Source organism: Osmerus mordax, chromosome 27 (genome assembly GCF_038355195.1).
Source record: "Osmerus mordax isolate fOsmMor3 chromosome 27, fOsmMor3.pri, whole genome shotgun sequence".
NCBI classification, from domain to species: Eukaryota; Metazoa; Chordata; class Actinopteri; order Osmeriformes; family Osmeridae; genus Osmerus; species Osmerus mordax.
The window spans coordinates 3,165,022-3,182,497 of record NC_090076.1 but is presented as its reverse complement, the minus strand read 5'-3'; the positions used below and the strand labels follow the sequence as shown (position 1 = coordinate 3,182,497).

At 43.0% G+C, this 17,476-nt stretch overlaps 1 protein-coding gene across 1 annotated transcript; it reads left to right on the top strand.

Moving 5' to 3' along the window:
* Nucleotides 1–12,277: 12,277 nt before the first annotated feature.
* Nucleotides 12,278–16,657, top strand: LOC136936560 (uncharacterized). Its single transcript, XM_067230177.1, has 8 exons — nt 12,278–12,943; nt 13,098–13,311; nt 13,441–14,046; nt 14,205–14,417; nt 14,613–14,890; nt 15,088–15,350; nt 15,570–15,827; nt 16,006–16,657. Exons 1-8 carry the CDS (start codon nt 12,278–12,280, stop codon nt 16,655–16,657), a joined length of 3,150 nt encoding a protein of 1,049 aa, XP_067086278.1.
* Nucleotides 16,658–17,476: the final 819 nt, after the last annotated feature.

Sequence of the window (17,476 nt, the reverse complement as noted above, 5' to 3'; positions counted from 1 at the left end):
GTTGTCACGTAGCACCAATCGGAACCAATCATTAGCTTTTTTGTCTGTCAGGAAATGCAAAGCTATTCAAGAAAAAGCGTGAATATTCCTTCATTCCGGCAATTTTGGAGAAAGGTCCTGGAACTCTCTCCTAAGGCCCCTGAAGCAGGAACCAGAGCCCATATTAGACATTCTCTGCCGGAACTCTCTCCTCAGGCCCCTCTTTTCATGTGTATCCAAGGTATTAGCGCCAACTCTGGTCTGAGGATAATGTAGGCTATTTATATTAATAGTCTAACTTACATTGAACTTCGGTTTTAGCATAAGTCAATAGTGTTTAAAATAGCGGGAATTAGCATTGCGGCTAGCGTTACGTATGGCGAACATTATGAACATTATCACAAAATATTGTTTTAAAATGATTGCCGGTGAGACAAGTCAAAATGACATTTTTGATGTTAGAGAAACTATTGATTTAGTGATTGATTTACAGGAACAAGTTAGCATTGTTAACATCCACTAAAATAGAGTACCAAAAAGTAGAAGTAGATATAAACTCCTCAAAAAAAGTTCAGAAACGTTATTTTGGTCGATTATTCCTCCCCTTCAATAATACTAATTGGTATTGTATTTTATATCTTTGGAAAGCCTGATTAGTCACCTTTACAACGAGGTACAACTTGTAAGGATCGTGGAATGAGCAACACAGCTAACCGTGTGGGTAGCGGCCCAAAGAAATGTGACATAATCCCCTGCAATATTCTTCTGTTGGTATTCACTTTTTTTGTTTTGAGCTTCAAGTGGGATCAGCTTGGGCGTGCTGTATGTGGCAGAGTGACCAACGCAAACATGTTAACTGACTTGCGACAAATCCTGGTTGAGGAATGGGATTCCATCCCACAGCAGTGTGTGACCAGGCTGGTGACCAGCATGAGGAGGTGCCAAGCTGTTGTGGCTGCGTATGGATCTTCCACACGCTACTGAGGTCCCTGACAGTGTAAAATGAGTAAAGTGTAAAAATGGCCAATATGTGTTGTTTTTTCCTTATTACTGTGGGAGAGTGCAATCATCCAATCCACCAAGCAACTCAAAACTGACTCTTAGGGAGTCAGGTGGCTTAGGGAGTCAGGTGACTCTTAGGGAGTCAGGTGGCTGTACCCGCCAAGAATTGGACTGCAAATACATCTTAACAATATCCGAACCACATTAGGAAAATATTCTGAACAACTGCTAATTCCGAACACATTTAGGAAAATATTCCGAACAACTGCTAATTCCTAACACATTTCGAACCATTCTGAACAGAGGTGGGTCTAGGGGTCACGAGGACGTTTTGCCCCATTTTGACGTGACGTAAAACTGCAGAAGACTACAAATCAGCGCGCTGAGTGAAAGAGCCAGTACTGCACAGAAATTTTCCTTAAGACGTACAAAAGAAAAGAACAACAGAAAAATAGGTATGTAAATGCAAATTATATGTATAAGCGACATGTATTTCTGAATTATGTTGATTGACTGATGTAGACTAACTGTCTCGATAAACGTAATCTTATTGTCTGTAACTTATCCGCTGAATTTACCTCAGAGAACGTAGTGGTACAGTACGTGTACAGTAGACAGTAGATGTAACGCTAGGTTACTGTACGACTGTACAGTACATCAATGCTAAATTGAGTAGTTACTTGGTCTTTGTCAGCGTAACAACAAAAAAAAGAATATCGATATGTACAGGCAAATTATTCTATGGACGTACGATTTGAATGTACATGTTTTTATGTCGATCCTGGTACTATTACTACTGTACCCAGAGCAAACGATCACGACTGTACATCGATGCTAAATTGAGTACTTGGTCTTTGTCAGCGTAACAAAAAAAACTAGAGAGGGTACAATTTCCGGGGAAATTGTAGGGTGTGCTTGCTTGCGTCGGCTGCACAGGGGTCCGTTTTTGAATGACATTTTTACAACTGATATTTCTGTATATGTTATATAAAAATGCATACTTATTATTTATAAAGATTACATAGATTTAAAAGCATATTTTTTTGGCTGCTCATTTACAACTGAAAATACGAGTGAAGTGTAGAATGAAATAGATGTCTTCTCATTTCCCCTGCAAGAAGCAGCCTCATCGTTGAATCAAAACGAATAAATTTGGCAGACCGGTGTAAAAATTGACCTAATCTCTATGACTTAAACGTCATTTTAAGTTTTTCCCTTCTCATGATATTTTCAGGCATTTAGCTTACTCATATTGCATTCATTCATGAATAAACAACCCCTTTGAAGATTATTCTACGACGTTACCCGGCAGTAGAAGATGGAATCGCGATTCAAACAGTACCATCTGCTAACTGAAAATATGCCCCCCAAAACGTAAATAAGCTTTACATTTATTTAGTGGAAAATCGCTCATTCATAAAAAGCTCACTGGTAGCGATCATTGTCAGTAACAACGCAAAATGCGATATAGCCCTGTGTGGAGAAGCTGCCCCGGTAAATTGTACTACTATGGTACAGTAGTAGACTACTGCTGTGTTCGTCTTGGTAGCGATTGCGTTGGTTGAATTGGATTTAACGTTCCGTTGTACGGTTTAGGTTGAAATTAATTATTTTCATGAACAGATTGACAACGTTTAGGCTGTGGCAATGAAGTTCAGGTTAGTAGTTAGATAGACTTTTGATTTAAGTAAGGAGAGTGCCGAACATGTTCTGTCGCTGTTTGACTTCCTAAACAGCTGTGTAGTGTAGATTTTTTTGTAGTGTGTCTCGCGTAAGCTACAGCGTTGCAGTGAGCTACACTGGTTTGAAACGACAGGTAATGGTAATTTCACCAACAAATCGTTTACTAATGTCAGAATAAATCCTACAACGAAAATGTATATGTGAGGAATGTTTATTTTAACGATTGAAAACAGATAACGCTACATCATAGACCACTGTAGTATGTGTTGCCCGGGAAACACAGGCTAATGTCATGATGCTAATACTTCAGTGAAATAGTAGACTACTGTTTCCGAAAGTAGATGTACTTCCTTAATAATATCAGCTTATATTGTACATTACACATCACAATTGTGTGTCATATCACAAAGTAAAATGAGTAAATATTTATCACCCTGGCCTCTTTGCTTGTGGCGTTTCTGCAGCTGCCTTGCAGTAAAGCTATAGTTAGCCTAGCTATCCCCCAAGTTAACAGATGCGAAACGAATGTTCTGCCAAAGGTAGTCACGGGTGTTTTCGTGACGTTAGTGACGTAGTGACGTTAGTAACGTCAGTGACTGTGGCTAGCAAATTAGCCACCGTTAGCTTCACTTTTCGCCACAAAAACTTAACTTAAGCCCAAACCATGCAACGGAACGTAAATTCCAATAGAAGCAACTCAATCGCTACCAAGACGAAACTTTTGACACCTACGTTGTCTATGTAGGCCAAATATTGACTGAGTTTTAGGGGGGCAAAAAGAATAATAACTAGAAACGGCTGTTCCTGCGAAACAGCAGTGAGAATGCTGAAAACCTGAATGGGGATAGCTGACCATGCTAAAAAAAAGCTGAAAATAGTGAAAATTTAGTCGAAAGTTATAAGCTGAAGCTTCAAAGCAACCGAAATGTATTTTTGAGGGGCTGGAGTAGCATTCCAACAATGATTTGAAAGGATTTACCATTACTTTAAAAGGGAGAATAATTTGCACAAAAACCTTAATATTTTAAAAAGTATAAAAGTGAGAAATGAGAAAATACCCGCAAGCTGAAAGCTGAAATGAATTTCAAAAATGTGTGAGTCACACAAAAGAGGCAGTGTGGAAGCTGAACTGCATCATCTAACAAAGCTAAGAGCTAAAATAGCCTACAATGCGGGAGAAGCTGAAAGCTGAACTGTTAAACAGAAGAAGTAGGCTAGCTAGTCGTAACAAGAATATTAACGTTTTAACAGCTGAAATTATAGTTGGGATAGTAATAGCAATAGCAGATTAAAGAATATATTGTGCTTATTAAAGTTATGCATTGTGCTTATTAAAGTTATGAACTTAGAAGTGTGCTCAGGCTTAAACATTGGGTGTGGGAAGCAGGCTGTTCTTTGTGTCTCTATCTCTTCATTTTCAGAAACAACCTTGAAACCGGGTGGAGACGGCACCCGAGCAGGTGGGACGCGTAGGCAAGATCAACTCCCTGATGCACGAGAGAACAAGCTCAACCCTTTTTTGATACTTGTGTTTCAATTGCACTGTATAAATATATGCTGGGGAGGGACAGATAGCCAGTTGGACTTCGTGAACCAGCCCAAACTCTGTTGCGGGTAGGGAAACGTAGACAGCCCCAGAGCTCTGTACTTGTTGATTTCCAACTGCTGCATTAAAGCTGATATAATCGGACCTCTGCGACTCCAGACCACTCTTTCTAGAACACAGATTTGTGTCATAGAACACCATCATTACATATTGGAATAGACACAAATATTTGAATCCTTCAAGATGTAGCATATCATTGAGTGCGTTTACTCGGCTTTGTTAGTAGGATTCAATGTGTTGATTGAATGAAACATACAGCAGGGCCGATACAGGAAGACACGGCGACACTTTGTTGCAGAAGGATGATGGTGCAAGTTTTGTCCGTGGAGCATACAACGATTAATAAAAAGAATCATGTAGACGCGTTTACATTTACATTTATTCATTTAGCAGACGCTTTTATCCAAAGCGACTTCCAAGAGAGAGCTTTACAAAGTGCATAGGTCACTGATCATAACAACAAGATAGCCAAAAAACATCGCGAGTAGCCAAAACATGAAGCACACATTGTGAACAACCAAAGTAAGTGCCAAAGGGAAGAACCATAAGAGCATGTAGTTAAACAAGTCACAACCAAACAACATGAACAGCTATAAGTGCAAGTGTACCTGTGGAAAAAAGCAAGCAACAGTAATAAAACAATATATCACAGCGAGAACCAAAAATTTAAATCAGTTACCACTAACCACAAGAGCAACAAGTCTCTAAGCAAGAGTCATTGTGATCCTTGAGGAAACTAACATCGGGTCAAGCGAACCGTTCCTAAGTACCGTTGTACTCCCGGAACAAGTGCGTCTTGAGCCTTTTCTTTTTATTTATTTATTGAGTAATCGCATAACTAATTACACATGTAAACGGAGTAATCGTATAATTGGCATAAACCGACAATTGCTAGTAATCGGGTTTCTCATGGTCAAGTAAACGCACCAATCACCTGTGTGAGAGACTGAGTGGTGCGTGTCTGTCGTTGCCACAGTGATGGTGCAGCTATGATTGCTTACGCGCTGAGGGCAGAGAATAACAGAAATTTATCTAGAATCCACACCTCAAACAAGTTAAGCTAGACGCAAAACTGTACGTCCAATACCAAAAATAATGATATTTTCCGTGACCCAAGACTTTGCCGAAACCAGAGATATCCTTTATATGTCTGTGCGGTCAGAAGTACAACTCTTGGCAATTTCGAAAACGTGTACCCAATTCTGCTTTCCTGGTGCGTGTTTGTTTGGTTGCCACGGCGATGGAGCAGCTGTGATCGCTAACGAGCTAGGCAGAGAGAAAAACGAACATTTACCTAGCATCCACACCTCAAACAAGTTGACCTAGACGCAAAACTACACGTCCAATCAATAAAATGAGGATATTTTCCGAGACCCAAGACTCTGCCGAAACTAGAGATGTCCTTTATATGTATGTGCGGTCAGAAATATGTCTCTACCGGCAGTTTCGAAATCGTCTTCCTTCCTGCTTTCTCTGACGGATTTTACCCACCTCTCCATTGAAGTTAGTGAGAGAATTTGAAAGGCTGATCTCGCTTCAAGGCCCATAGCTGAAAATCTGTAAATGTGAGCTCTTTAGTAGTTACATTGGCTGAAAGAGGACACTTTTTCCTACATTTTAAGGTATAACTTGTTTCTGTACGTTAAACTATATGAACGTTAGAGGAATTTGTTTGACAATTTAGTTGAATATCAGAAAAAGAGCAACCAGCAGAGTGTGCCACTCTGCTTGCTGCTCATTCATAAAAATCAAGAAGGAGCAAACATTTTAATGTATTTCAAACTGTCATAATTCAAAATTGGCTGAATATTTGAGCTGAATCATTTGGGAATAGCTGAATGTCTTGTGAACATTTTAAAGGTTGAATGGTGTCTCTAGCTGAAAGTATGCTGAAGTAGTTACGTTTGAAAGAGGAGGAAGCTTTTTAATGATTTGAAAGGATTTACCATTACTTTTAATGGGAGAATAATTTGCTCAAAAACCTTAATGTCTTAAAAAGTATAAAAGTGAGAAATACCAAAAGTCATAGCCAACATCTCCTGAAGGAGCTGAACGTTTTGATACAAAAGTTGTAGGAATCGGTGAAAGTATGCAGAACTAGTTAAAGGCCAAAAAACGGCGGAAGAACTAAGAAGTTGATATAATAATAATAACTAGAAAAGGCTGTTCCTGCGAAACAGCAGTGAGAATGCTGAAAACCTGAATGGGGATAGCTGACCATGCTAAAAAAGCTGAAAAGTGAAAATTTTGTAGAACGTTATAAGCTGAAGCTTCAAAGCAACCAAAAGGTATTTTTGAAAGGGGCTGGAGCAGCATTCCAACAATGATTTGAAAGGATTTACCATTACCTTTAAAGGGAGAATAATTTGCACAAAAACCTTAATATTTTAAAAAGTATAAAAGTGAGAAATGAGAAAATACCCGCAAGATGAAATGAATTTCAAAAATGTGTGAGTCACACAAAAGAGGCAGTGTGGAAGCTGAACTGCATCATCTTAACAAAGCTAAGAGATTAAATAGCCTACAATGCTGGAGAAGCTGAACTGTTAAACAGAAGAAGAAGTAGGCTAGGTAGTCGTAACAAGAATATTATCGTTTTAACAGCTGAAATTATAGTTGGGATAGTAATAGCAGTAGCAGATGTAGCCTACCATTGAGTGCGTTTACTCGGCTTTCTTAGTAGGATTCAATGTGTTGATGGAATGAAACATACAGCAGTAGAGCCGATACAGGAAGACATGGCGACACTTTGTTGCAGAAGGATGATGGTGCAAGTTTTGGCCGTGGAGCATACAACGATTAATAAAAAAGAATCATGTAGACGCGTTTATTGAGTAATCGCATAACTAATTACACATGTAAACGGAGTAATCGTATTATTGGTATAAACCGACAATTGCTAGTAATCGGGTTTCTCATGGTCAAGTAAACGTACCAATTACCTGTGTGAGAGACTGAGTGGTGCGTGTCTGTCGTTATATAATAATAATAATAATAATAATAATAAAGAGAAACAGGAAAACAATAGTGAGAATGCTTAACAGCATTCTCACAATAATAATAATAATAAAGAGAAACGGTTTAGGCTGAAATTAATTATTTTCATGAACAGATTGACAACGTTTAGGCTGTGGCAATGAAGTTCAGGTTAGTAGTTAGATAGACTTTTGATTTAAGTAAGGAGAGTGCCGAACATGTTCTGTCGCTGTTTGACTTCCTAAACAGCTGTGTAGTGTAGATGTTTTTGTAGTGTGTCTCGCGTAAGCTACAGCGTTGCAGTGAGCTACACTGGTTTGAAACGACAGGTAATGGTAATTTCACCAACAAATCGTTTACTAATGTCAGAATAAATCCTACAACGAAAATTAATATGTGAGGAATGTTTATTTTAACGATTGAAAACAGATAACGCTACATCATAGACCACTGTAGTATGTGTTGCCCGGGCAACACAGGCTAATGTCATGATGCTAATACTTCAGTGAAATAGTAGACTACTGTTTCCGAAAGTAGATGTACTTCCTTAATAATATCAGCTTATATTGTACATTACACATCACAATTGTGTGTCATATCACAAAGTAAAATGAGTAAATAGTTATCACCCTGGCCTCTTTGCTTGTGGCGTTTCTGCAGCTGCCTTGCAGTAAAGCTATAGTTAGCCTAGCTATCCCCCAAGTTAACAGATGCGAAACGAATGTTCTGCCAAAGGTAGTCACGCGTGTTTTCGTGACGTTAGTGACGTAGTGACGTTAGTAACGTCAGTGACTGTGGCTAGCAAATTAGCCACCGTTAGCTTCACTTTTCGCCACAAAAACTTAACTTCAGCCTAAACCATGCAACGGAACGTAAATTCCAATAGAAGCAACTCAATCGCTACCAAGACGAAACTTTTGACACCTATTTTGTCTATGTAGGCCAAATATTGACTGAGTTTTAGGGGGGCAAAAAGAATAATAATAATAATATATATGTGAGAGAACAAAGGTTGTGCCCTTGCCGAAGGCAAAGCACACCCAATAATAAAGAGAAACAGGAAAACAATAGTGAGAATGCTTAACAGCATTCTCACAATAATAATATATATGTGAGAGAACAAAGGTTGTGCCCTTGCCGAAGGCAAAGCACACCCAATAATGTCGATATGTACAGGCAAATTATTGTATAGACGTATGATTTGTATAGCTACATGTTTTTATGTCGGTCCTGGTATTTAAATTGTCGATGTAGACTCACTGCCCCCATTGTACAGTCCCCTCTGTGAAATGTAACTTTCCCGCTGAATTTACCTCAGAGAACGTAGTGGTACTGTACGCGTACAGTAGACAGTAGATACATCAATGCTAAATTGAGTAGTTACTTGGTCTTTGTCAGTGTAACAAAAAAAACTAGAGAGGGCACAATTTCTGGGGAAATTGTAGGGTGTGCTTGCTTGCGTCGGTTGCACAGGGGTCCGTTTTTGAATGACATTTTTACAACTGATATTTCTGTATATTTTATATAAAAATGCATACTTATTATTTATAAAGATGACATAGATTTAAAAGCATTTTTTTTTTGCTGCTCATTTACAACTGAAAATACGAGTGAAGTGTAGAATGAAATAGATGTCTTCTCATTTCCCCTGCAAGAGGCAGCCTCATCGTTGAAACAAAACGAATAAATTGGGCAGACCGGTGTAAAAATTGACCTAATCTCTATGACTTAAACGTCATTTTAAGTTTTTCCCTTCTCATGATATTTTCAGGCATTTAGCCTACTTATTGCATTCATTCATTAATAAAGAACCCCCTTTGAAGATTATTCTACGACGTTACCCGGCAGTAGAAGATGGAATTGCGATTCAAACAGTACCATCTGCTAACTGAAAATATGCCCCCCAAAACGTAAATAAGCTTGACATTTATTTAGTGGAAAATCGCTCATTCATAAAAAGCTCAGTGGTAGCGATCATTGTCAGTAACAACGCAAAATGCGATATAGCCCTGTGTGGAGAAGCTGCCCCGGTAAATTGTACTACTACGGTACAGTACTAGACTACTGCTGTGTTCGTCTTGGTAGCGATTGCGTTGGTTGAATTGGATTTAACGTTCCGTTGTACGGTTTAAGCTGAAATTAATTATTTTCATGAACAGATTGACAACATTTAGGCTGTGGCAATGAAGTTCAGGTTAGTAGTTAGATAGACTTTTGATTTAAGTAAGGGGAGTACCGAACAACGTTCTGTCGCCGTTTGACTTCCTAAACAGCTGTTTAGTGTAGATGTTTTTGTACAGTGGTGTGTCTCGCGTAAGCTACAGCGTTGCAGTGAGCTACACTGGTTTGAAACCACAGGTAATGGTAATTTCACCAACAAATCGTTTTCTAATGTCAGAATAAATCCTACAACGAAAATGTATATGTGAGGAATGTTTATTTTAACGATTGAAAACAGATAACGCTACATCATAGACCACTGTAGTATGTGTTGCCCGGGCAACACAGGCTAATGTCATGATGCTAATACTTCAGTGAAATAGTAGACTACTGTTTCCGAAAGTAGATGTACTTCCTTAATAATATCAGCTTATATTGTACATTACACATCACAATTGTGTGTCATATCACAAAGTAAAATGAGTAAATAGTTATCACCCTGGCCTCTTTTCTTGTGGCGTTTGTGCAGCTGCCTTGCAGTAAAGCTATAGTTAGCCTAGTTATCCCCCAAGTTAACAGATGCTAAACGAATGTTCTGGCAAAGGTAGTCACGCGTGTTTTCGTGACGTTAGTGACGCAGTGACGTTAGTAACGTCAGTGACTGTGGCTAGCAAATTAGCCACCGTTAGCTTCACTTTTCGCCATAAAAACTTAACTTAAGCTTAAACCATGCAACGGAACGTAAATTCCAATAGAAGCAACTCAATCGCTACCAAGACGAAACTTTTGACACCTACGTTGTCTATGTAGGCCAAATATTGACTGAGTTTTAGGGGGGCAAAAAGAATAATAAAAAGAATAGTAATAATATATATGTGAGAGAACAAAGGTTGTGCTCTCGCCGAAGGCTTGAGCACACCCAACAATATCGATATGTACAGGCAAATTAATCTATGGACGTACGATTTGAATGTACATGTTTTTATGTCGGTCCTGGTATTTAAATTGTCGATGTGGACTCGCTGCCCCCCATAGTACAGTCCCCTCAGTGAGATGCAACTTTTCCGCTTACTTTAATTTGACCTCAGAAGTACAGTAGAGACAGCAGAACAAAATATGACTACATTGATGATACTTTGACCAGGTTGTTGAGATAACAAAATTAAGTTGACGTGTTGGAGTACAAGTATATTATTCTATGGAAGTATTAATTTTATAAAATTGTATGGACCTGGTATTACTGTACCATAGCCAGAGCAAACTATCACGACTGTACATCTATGCTAAATTGATTGAGAATGTAATCACAACAGAGAACTTGGTCGTTTAGTCTAACTTAGCTCATATTTGCAGATATGACCAAGACGGGGAAGCCAGACTCATACTGGAGAGACATCTGCCAAAAGTATGCCCAGGGCAGCTACCAGTTTTCCACAGGCAAAAGGCCTGGTGGTAAGAAATGGAAAAGAGCCCTGGAGTGTATAGATGCTTGCCCGCTGCAGAGCAAGAGTAAGGTGGATCTGTTCGGGAGACACCTAAAATGCTCTTGTGGGTTCCATAAGGTAGGTTATATGATTTATTTAATTTAAGTGATGATAAGTTGCTGTAGCATGAAGTCGATTATTTGATGGATCATACCCTATGTGCACAAATTTGGATAAAACTAACAGTGTAGGATCATTGGTGAAATTATTTATTACAAGTAGCATGAGCCTCTTTTGTACTTGAAATCCTGCCTCCCTCCTTCAGTCAGATGCATCAGAGGCAGGTGGAGGCTCCTATGAGGCAGGTGAAGGCTCCAGGCAGGCAGGTGGAGGCTCCAGGCAGGCAGGTGGAGGCTCCAGGCAGGCAGGTGAAGGCTCCAGGCAGGCAGGTGGAGGCTCCAGGCAGGCAGGTGGAGGCTCCAAGCAGGCAGGAGAAGGCTCCTGTGAGGCAGGTGAAGGCTCCAGTCAGGCAGGAGAAGGCTCCAGTCAGGCAGGAAAAGGCTCCAGACAGGCAGGAGAAGGCTCCAGTCAGGCAGGTGGAGGCTCCTATGAGGCAGGTGGAGGCTCAAGGCAGGCAGGCGGAGGCACCAGTGCAGACAGAACAGTAAAGTGCTGTCAGTGCAATCAGGTTGTGGAGGCAGAAAAATTCTCCATGCACCTTTCTGACCGCCATGTAGAAGAGACATGTGACACCTGTGGGGCCAAGGTCCAAGGTTCTGTTGGCCTGTTGGAGCATATAGAACAGTTCCATTATTTATCCTGGTTGGCTCAACCTCCATCGCCAACTTCAACAGGTAGCTCCACCACACCATCCCCACGGCCAACACCATCTCCACGGCCCACACCATCTCCGTGGCCCACACCATCTCCAGGGCCCACACCATCTCCAAGGCCCACACCATCTCCAAGGCCCACACCATCTCCGCGGCCCACACCATCTCCAGGGCCCACACCATCTCCAAGGCCCACACCATCTCCAGGGCCCACACCATCTCCGCGGCCCACACCATCTCCATGGCCCACACCATCTCCAAGGCCCACACCATCTCCCCGGCCCACACCATCTCCAAGGCCCACACCATCTCCACGGCTAACGGCCACGCCATCTCCGTGGACCACACCATCTCCGCGGCCCACACCATCTCCACGGCTAACGGCCACACCATCTCTACAGCCCACACCATCTCCGCCGACAACTACATCTCTGCTCCCTCCTCCAACAGGTTGCTCCAGCACGCCACGCCACACTCCTCAAACTCCACTTAGGCCAGCTTCCATTGATTGGGAAGCTTTTCTCCCCAATCAATTCAAAAAGGTTATACAGCCAGCAGATCGGGTGTGGATTGCCAAGGTCCTCTATGAGCCTACAGGTCAGCTGAGGCAGAAAATGGAGGTGTGCTGGTTTCATCCACCACTGCAGCACAAACCGTCTCCTCCCGAGCCCGGGTGGCACTTCCGGCAGAGGATGTTCCTCTGGGCACCAATGAGGATGTGGGGGATTCCTCTGAAATGCACGCGGTGTGACCGGAAAATGCACCACTCAGGGATCTACCCGAAGGTGAGGGAGGTGATAGATGTGGATACCCGCTACTACCTGGTGGGAGGGGACTATCCACGTTGCAGCAAGTGTATGCTGCCGGTCTGCCCATGGAGCCACGAAATCCTTGCTCAACTGGATGTGGCACATAGGAGCCTGTTTCCTGCTGTCCTCACTACACAGCTAGCCCTGGATAGGAAGTGTATGACTGTCCTGAAGCCAAGGACCAGTGGGAACAGTTCCTCCTACCTCCAGTCTGCAGTAGAGGAAGCACACAGCGAGGAGTGGGCACGTCAGACCATCCGCTACCTGTCTGACTGTGAGCTTCATTTGAAGATGGCTACCTTCGTCTCTTCTGCAGCTGTCCATCTTCCTCCTCCACCCTTCAGGCCCCTTCCACTTGCCCAGTGGTTTGAGACGGTCCACTCCAACGACATCCTCAGCCACCTGGAAGAGATGAAGGGGGTGATCACCTCTACCTATGGTAGAATTCTGAAGATGGACTCTACAAAGAAGGTGAGGGTTTTAGCATTAATTTTATTTACTCTGATGTTAACCAATTGGAATGGATATAAATAGTTTACTTTATCATCCTAATGATGAAATAGTATTAATTTTAGTAAGCTTGTACAGTTTTTTTTAGAACGTTCTGTTTTTGTTTGTTTTTCAGATCACCAAGAAGCTGGCTGGCAGTATAGGGGACACCGCTGCATGGATGTCCAACATCGGCAACGAGCTTGGCCAGGTTCTGAACAGTGTTCTGACGACAGGTGAAGGTGCAGGGCTGGAAGAGTTGTGCCAGGGCATCGTCACACGTTATGAGAATGCTGGACAAGCTGAGCCTGAGGCTATCTATGTTGACCGGGACTGCTGCAGCCAGTCAGGTGGGATGCTGAAATTGTTACTTTATGAAATATACATTGCAGATTACAGTATGTAATTAACTAAAGTTAATTATGATGTTAAAAAAAGAGAAAATCATGTCTGTAATAATCAATGTTTGTCTTTCACAGGTGTGTCGTCAGTGCTGAGACTCTTTCGACCATGGAAGTTTGTTGTCCGTTTAGACGTCTTCCACTTCATGCGAAGGTTTAACTGCGGCCTCACTACTGAGCACCACCCTCTCTACGGTACCTTTTGCTCCAAACTTTCCGCCTGTATCTTTGAGTGGCATCAGGAGGATGTGCAACGGCTTAAGGAGGCCAAGAAAGGGGAGTGGAAGAGCAGCCATGGTGGAAATGCTCCCACTGAGGCACTGCTCTTGGCCAGTATCAGCACTGGTGAAATGGCAAAGCACTGCAGGCGGAGGACCCGTGCAGTGGAGGAGATCCGAGTCATGATTTCGGGGCTGCTCGAATCGATGTGGGAGCTGACTGACACCACGGGGCTGCGTCTAGTGAACCCTGACAGCATGCACCATGTGTGGGAGGTGCAGCAGAAGCACCTGGAGTGCATCCAGGACCCTGCAGGGGTGGAGTTGTACACAAAGACAGGGACACTGCAGAAGGGTGGCAAAGTCCTTGACGTCCTCAGGTGTGGGAGGGGGTCCTCCTCCCTCGAGAGTTTTCACCGCCACCAGTGTGCTTTTGTTCCAGGTAAATTCAAAATGTTAACTTGCCGTATGCTGATCTTAAAAAAAAGTCTGTGTTATGACATAGTATGCACTTGAATTATTCAAATAACAATGTAATTGTCACTTTGTATTTAATAGGTGTTAATATGTATTGACTTCATAATAATGGTTATTATTACCTAACCTGAGTATTTTGTTTCTTAGGCTTTCGATGCAATGCATTGCACACACAAATGTACATGCTGGAGGGGGTATCGAGGTGGAACATGAACCGGGCAAAGGAAGCTGTAGCTGTGGTGGGGGCATCAACCCTGAGGACATTTGATGTTTGCTTGATGTCTCACCTAAACAGCATGAGCCAGCGGGTCCTTGGTTGTTCTCTGGTTCCAGAATTCACCCCACCTGGAAAACCTACTGGTAAGATAGCTCTCAGATCAGCACTGAGCATTTGAGTATTACTTCCTCTCCCACTTTTCTTTTCTCTGCCACCTCCACCCCTCCTCAGAGGACATGGGAGTGGGAGTGAAGATCGGGCTCTACATGTAGGAGATGTGTCTGTGTTTGTGTCCTTTCCTTTTCTTTAACTATGTGTTTAAACACTATGTGTTACAGGCGAGCGCATTGCTGTGGAGTACCTGTTGGCCCAGTCCAATAGAGGCGACCTGCTGGTTCCACAGCAGCTGCCAGAGATCCCCACAGAGGAGCTTGAGGACGAAGGTGAACCTGAAGTCACGATGTGCCAGGTAGCTGACCTTAGGGTAGGTGATCCTGATCCTCCAATATGTGCCGTGGAGGCCCAGGTGACACTGGAGGGTGACAGTGGACCCAGATCCCTGGATGAGGACATCATTGTGGAGGAAGACGACACACAAGACAGCACATCAGACCAGGTAACGTAACACCTTTCTCAAAAACAAGATATGTAACAAGTTCGCTAATGATATGCCACAAGTATCATACGTTTGTCAAGTAAAACGTCAAGTATTGCGTTTTATGGAGAGAGAAAAAAGGTCAACATTGCTCAAATAGTTCAAAGAAATTGACACATTTATTTACATGTGTTTTTTTCATGATTTTCACTTTTCAGAATAGCCGATGTGATTCCAGAGGTGTCTTGGGCTGGGATGCGGTTGATGACCTGGCAGCCTACCTGGTTGGCCTGAACCGAACCATCACTGCCTTGTCATCAAAAGAGGAGGCTGACATAGTCCATCTTTACATGGCTCTCCCTGCTATGGACAAGGAACCTTTGAGGTTCGGCCAGAAAGCGAGGAAGAAGACCGTGGCAGGACCTTGGAGAGCGCCCAGGAAGCCGAGTGGCTCTGCTCCTGGACAGCAGGCGGCAGAGAGGTGATTTGACACAATTCTTAATCATTTTGGTTCATTACAAATCATTGAATCAGAAGGCTGTACTGCGTCAAACCAGGATTGAAAAAATTATTTTGTGATTATATTAGTTTGTGGGGGGTAAATTGGGCTGTTCACAGGTGACAGGTTGTTGCTATTATTTTTTGTTTTTGTTTACAGCCTTGTTTAAAGTCCGGACCATATCATCCTTCTTTCCCACAGACTGTTCATGACTCACGGGCAGGCAGCCCAGGACCCCGAAGTCCACAGGGTCAGCGAATGTGTTTGCCTGAGACTTTTAAAAGAGTTTCAGCAAGCACCAAACAGGCCCAAGGACACAAGGAGTAGAACTCTGCCCATCCCACAGTCCATTGTGGTGGCCTACAGCCATCTTAAACAGCTGCTGGAGGACAGCAGGGTTGTTCTGGAGAAGACCAACGTGGTTCTGATACCAGTAAACAACACAACAATCTCTTCTTGGTGAGTCTTGTTTTTTACGTGTGCACTTTTCCTATACAATGACATTATACTATTATATTATTAAACTGCAAGAAAAACCTTCAACTGCTTGCTTGTTAGAAAATACTAAACATAGGAGGATAGGCTACTATGTATAAAAGAACTAACTGAAGCTACTGTATGCATTTTTGTCTTTTAGGCTGCTTAGGAGGGATAAGAGGAAGGACAGGGACATGCTGCTGCAGGGCACCATACTCCCCAAACGGTTTGAACTGGCCAAGGACTCACTCCCTGAAGCCCAGACTCTTCCGGCTGCTCCTGTGCAGCATGGGCATGAGGCTATGGTGTTTGAGGAGCCAGAGAACCGGGAGGGTGAGGCAGTGATACGCCCTCGGCACAGTGTTCGTTCTGCCTTGGCACAGCACTACCAGCCTGGGTCATACGTATGGCCTGGTTCTGCTGGCTCAGCCTCGTATGAGCATGGTAACCTGCCACCACCCCCATCTCCTGCCTGGGCCTCGTACCAGCAGGGTCACCTGCCACCACAACCACCCCCATCTCCTGCCTGGGCCTCGTACCAGCAGGGTCACCTGCCACCACCACCACCCCCATCTCCTGCCTGGGCCTCGTACCAGCAGGGTCACCTGCCACCACCACCATCTCCTGCCTGGGCCTCGTACCAGCAGGATTACATGCCACCACCACCATCTCCTGCCTGGCCCTCGTACCAGCAGGATTACCTGCCACCACCACCATCTCCTGCCTGGCCTTCGTACCAGCAGGATTACCTGCCACCACCACCATCTCCTGCCTGGCCTTCGTACCTGTTTGTGCATTGCATGGTGTTCTAAAAAAGAAAACAACAAAAAACAAAAACAAAATAAAGATGTATATATTTGCTAAATATATACTTTCAGGTTTAATAAACTGACCAAAGTTTCTCAAATTCTGACTTCTTGATTGTTTTTCTCCTATACCTCCTATACTTTATTCCTAGAACTCTTGCAAAGTAACTAAGTAGGTTACCAGTGCTGTTATTAAATATCAGCACTCCTGGAAAGCCCTCTGCCAATGAAAATACATACTTTCTTGCTTTGATCTTCCTGACCTCTTTTCTCACCAGTGTTTGATGTTGTAGGGGGTGTTGAGAGGGGGTGGAGCTGAGGGTAAGAGGTGAGATGAAAGGGATGGGGCAGGAGAAGCCAAAGCGGTGGGGGTCTGTGACCTGAGTGCTGTGGAGATGGGAGTAGGGCAGTGTTCTGGGGGTGCACCTGAGGTGTGCAGCAGCCGGGGTGACTGGGCCGGGGTAGGGGCTGATCAAACCTGTTGAAGAACAAGTTCAGGTTGTTCACCCACTTCTGGTCCCCCGCAGTCTGGGACAGTTGCTATATATATATATATGTATAGCGGACAACTAACCCCCTAATCAGGATGAATGACACATAGCACTTTAATTACATCAAAATCAGATTTATTGACCAAGTATGTTAACACACACACAATGATTTTGGTTCTGGCTGCTTTTAAACAATACATGCAATATTCACACAACTCACTTAATACAAGCAATATACACGTTATACGAAAGAAAAATTATGTTAATGCATGGTATTGGTGCATGCTGCCACGGTGCACAGCGTCGTCAGATCGAATCCCGCAGGAGACAACGT

What these genes read in the sequence shown, in the direction of transcription:
- LOC136936560 (XM_067230177.1), top strand. Translation starts at nt 12,278, where the DNA reads ATGGAGGTGTGCTGGTTTCATCCACCACTGCAGCACAAACCGTCTCCT. An exon ending in CCCACCTGGAAAACCTACTG is followed by an intron (nt 14,418 to 14,612) that starts GTAAGATAGCTC and finishes TATGTGTTACAG; the next exon opens with GCGAGCGCATTGCTGTGGAG. An exon ending in AACACAACAATCTCTTCTTG is followed by an intron (nt 15,828 to 16,005) that starts GTGAGTCTTGTT and finishes TTTGTCTTTTAG; the next exon opens with GCTGCTTAGGAGGGATAAGA.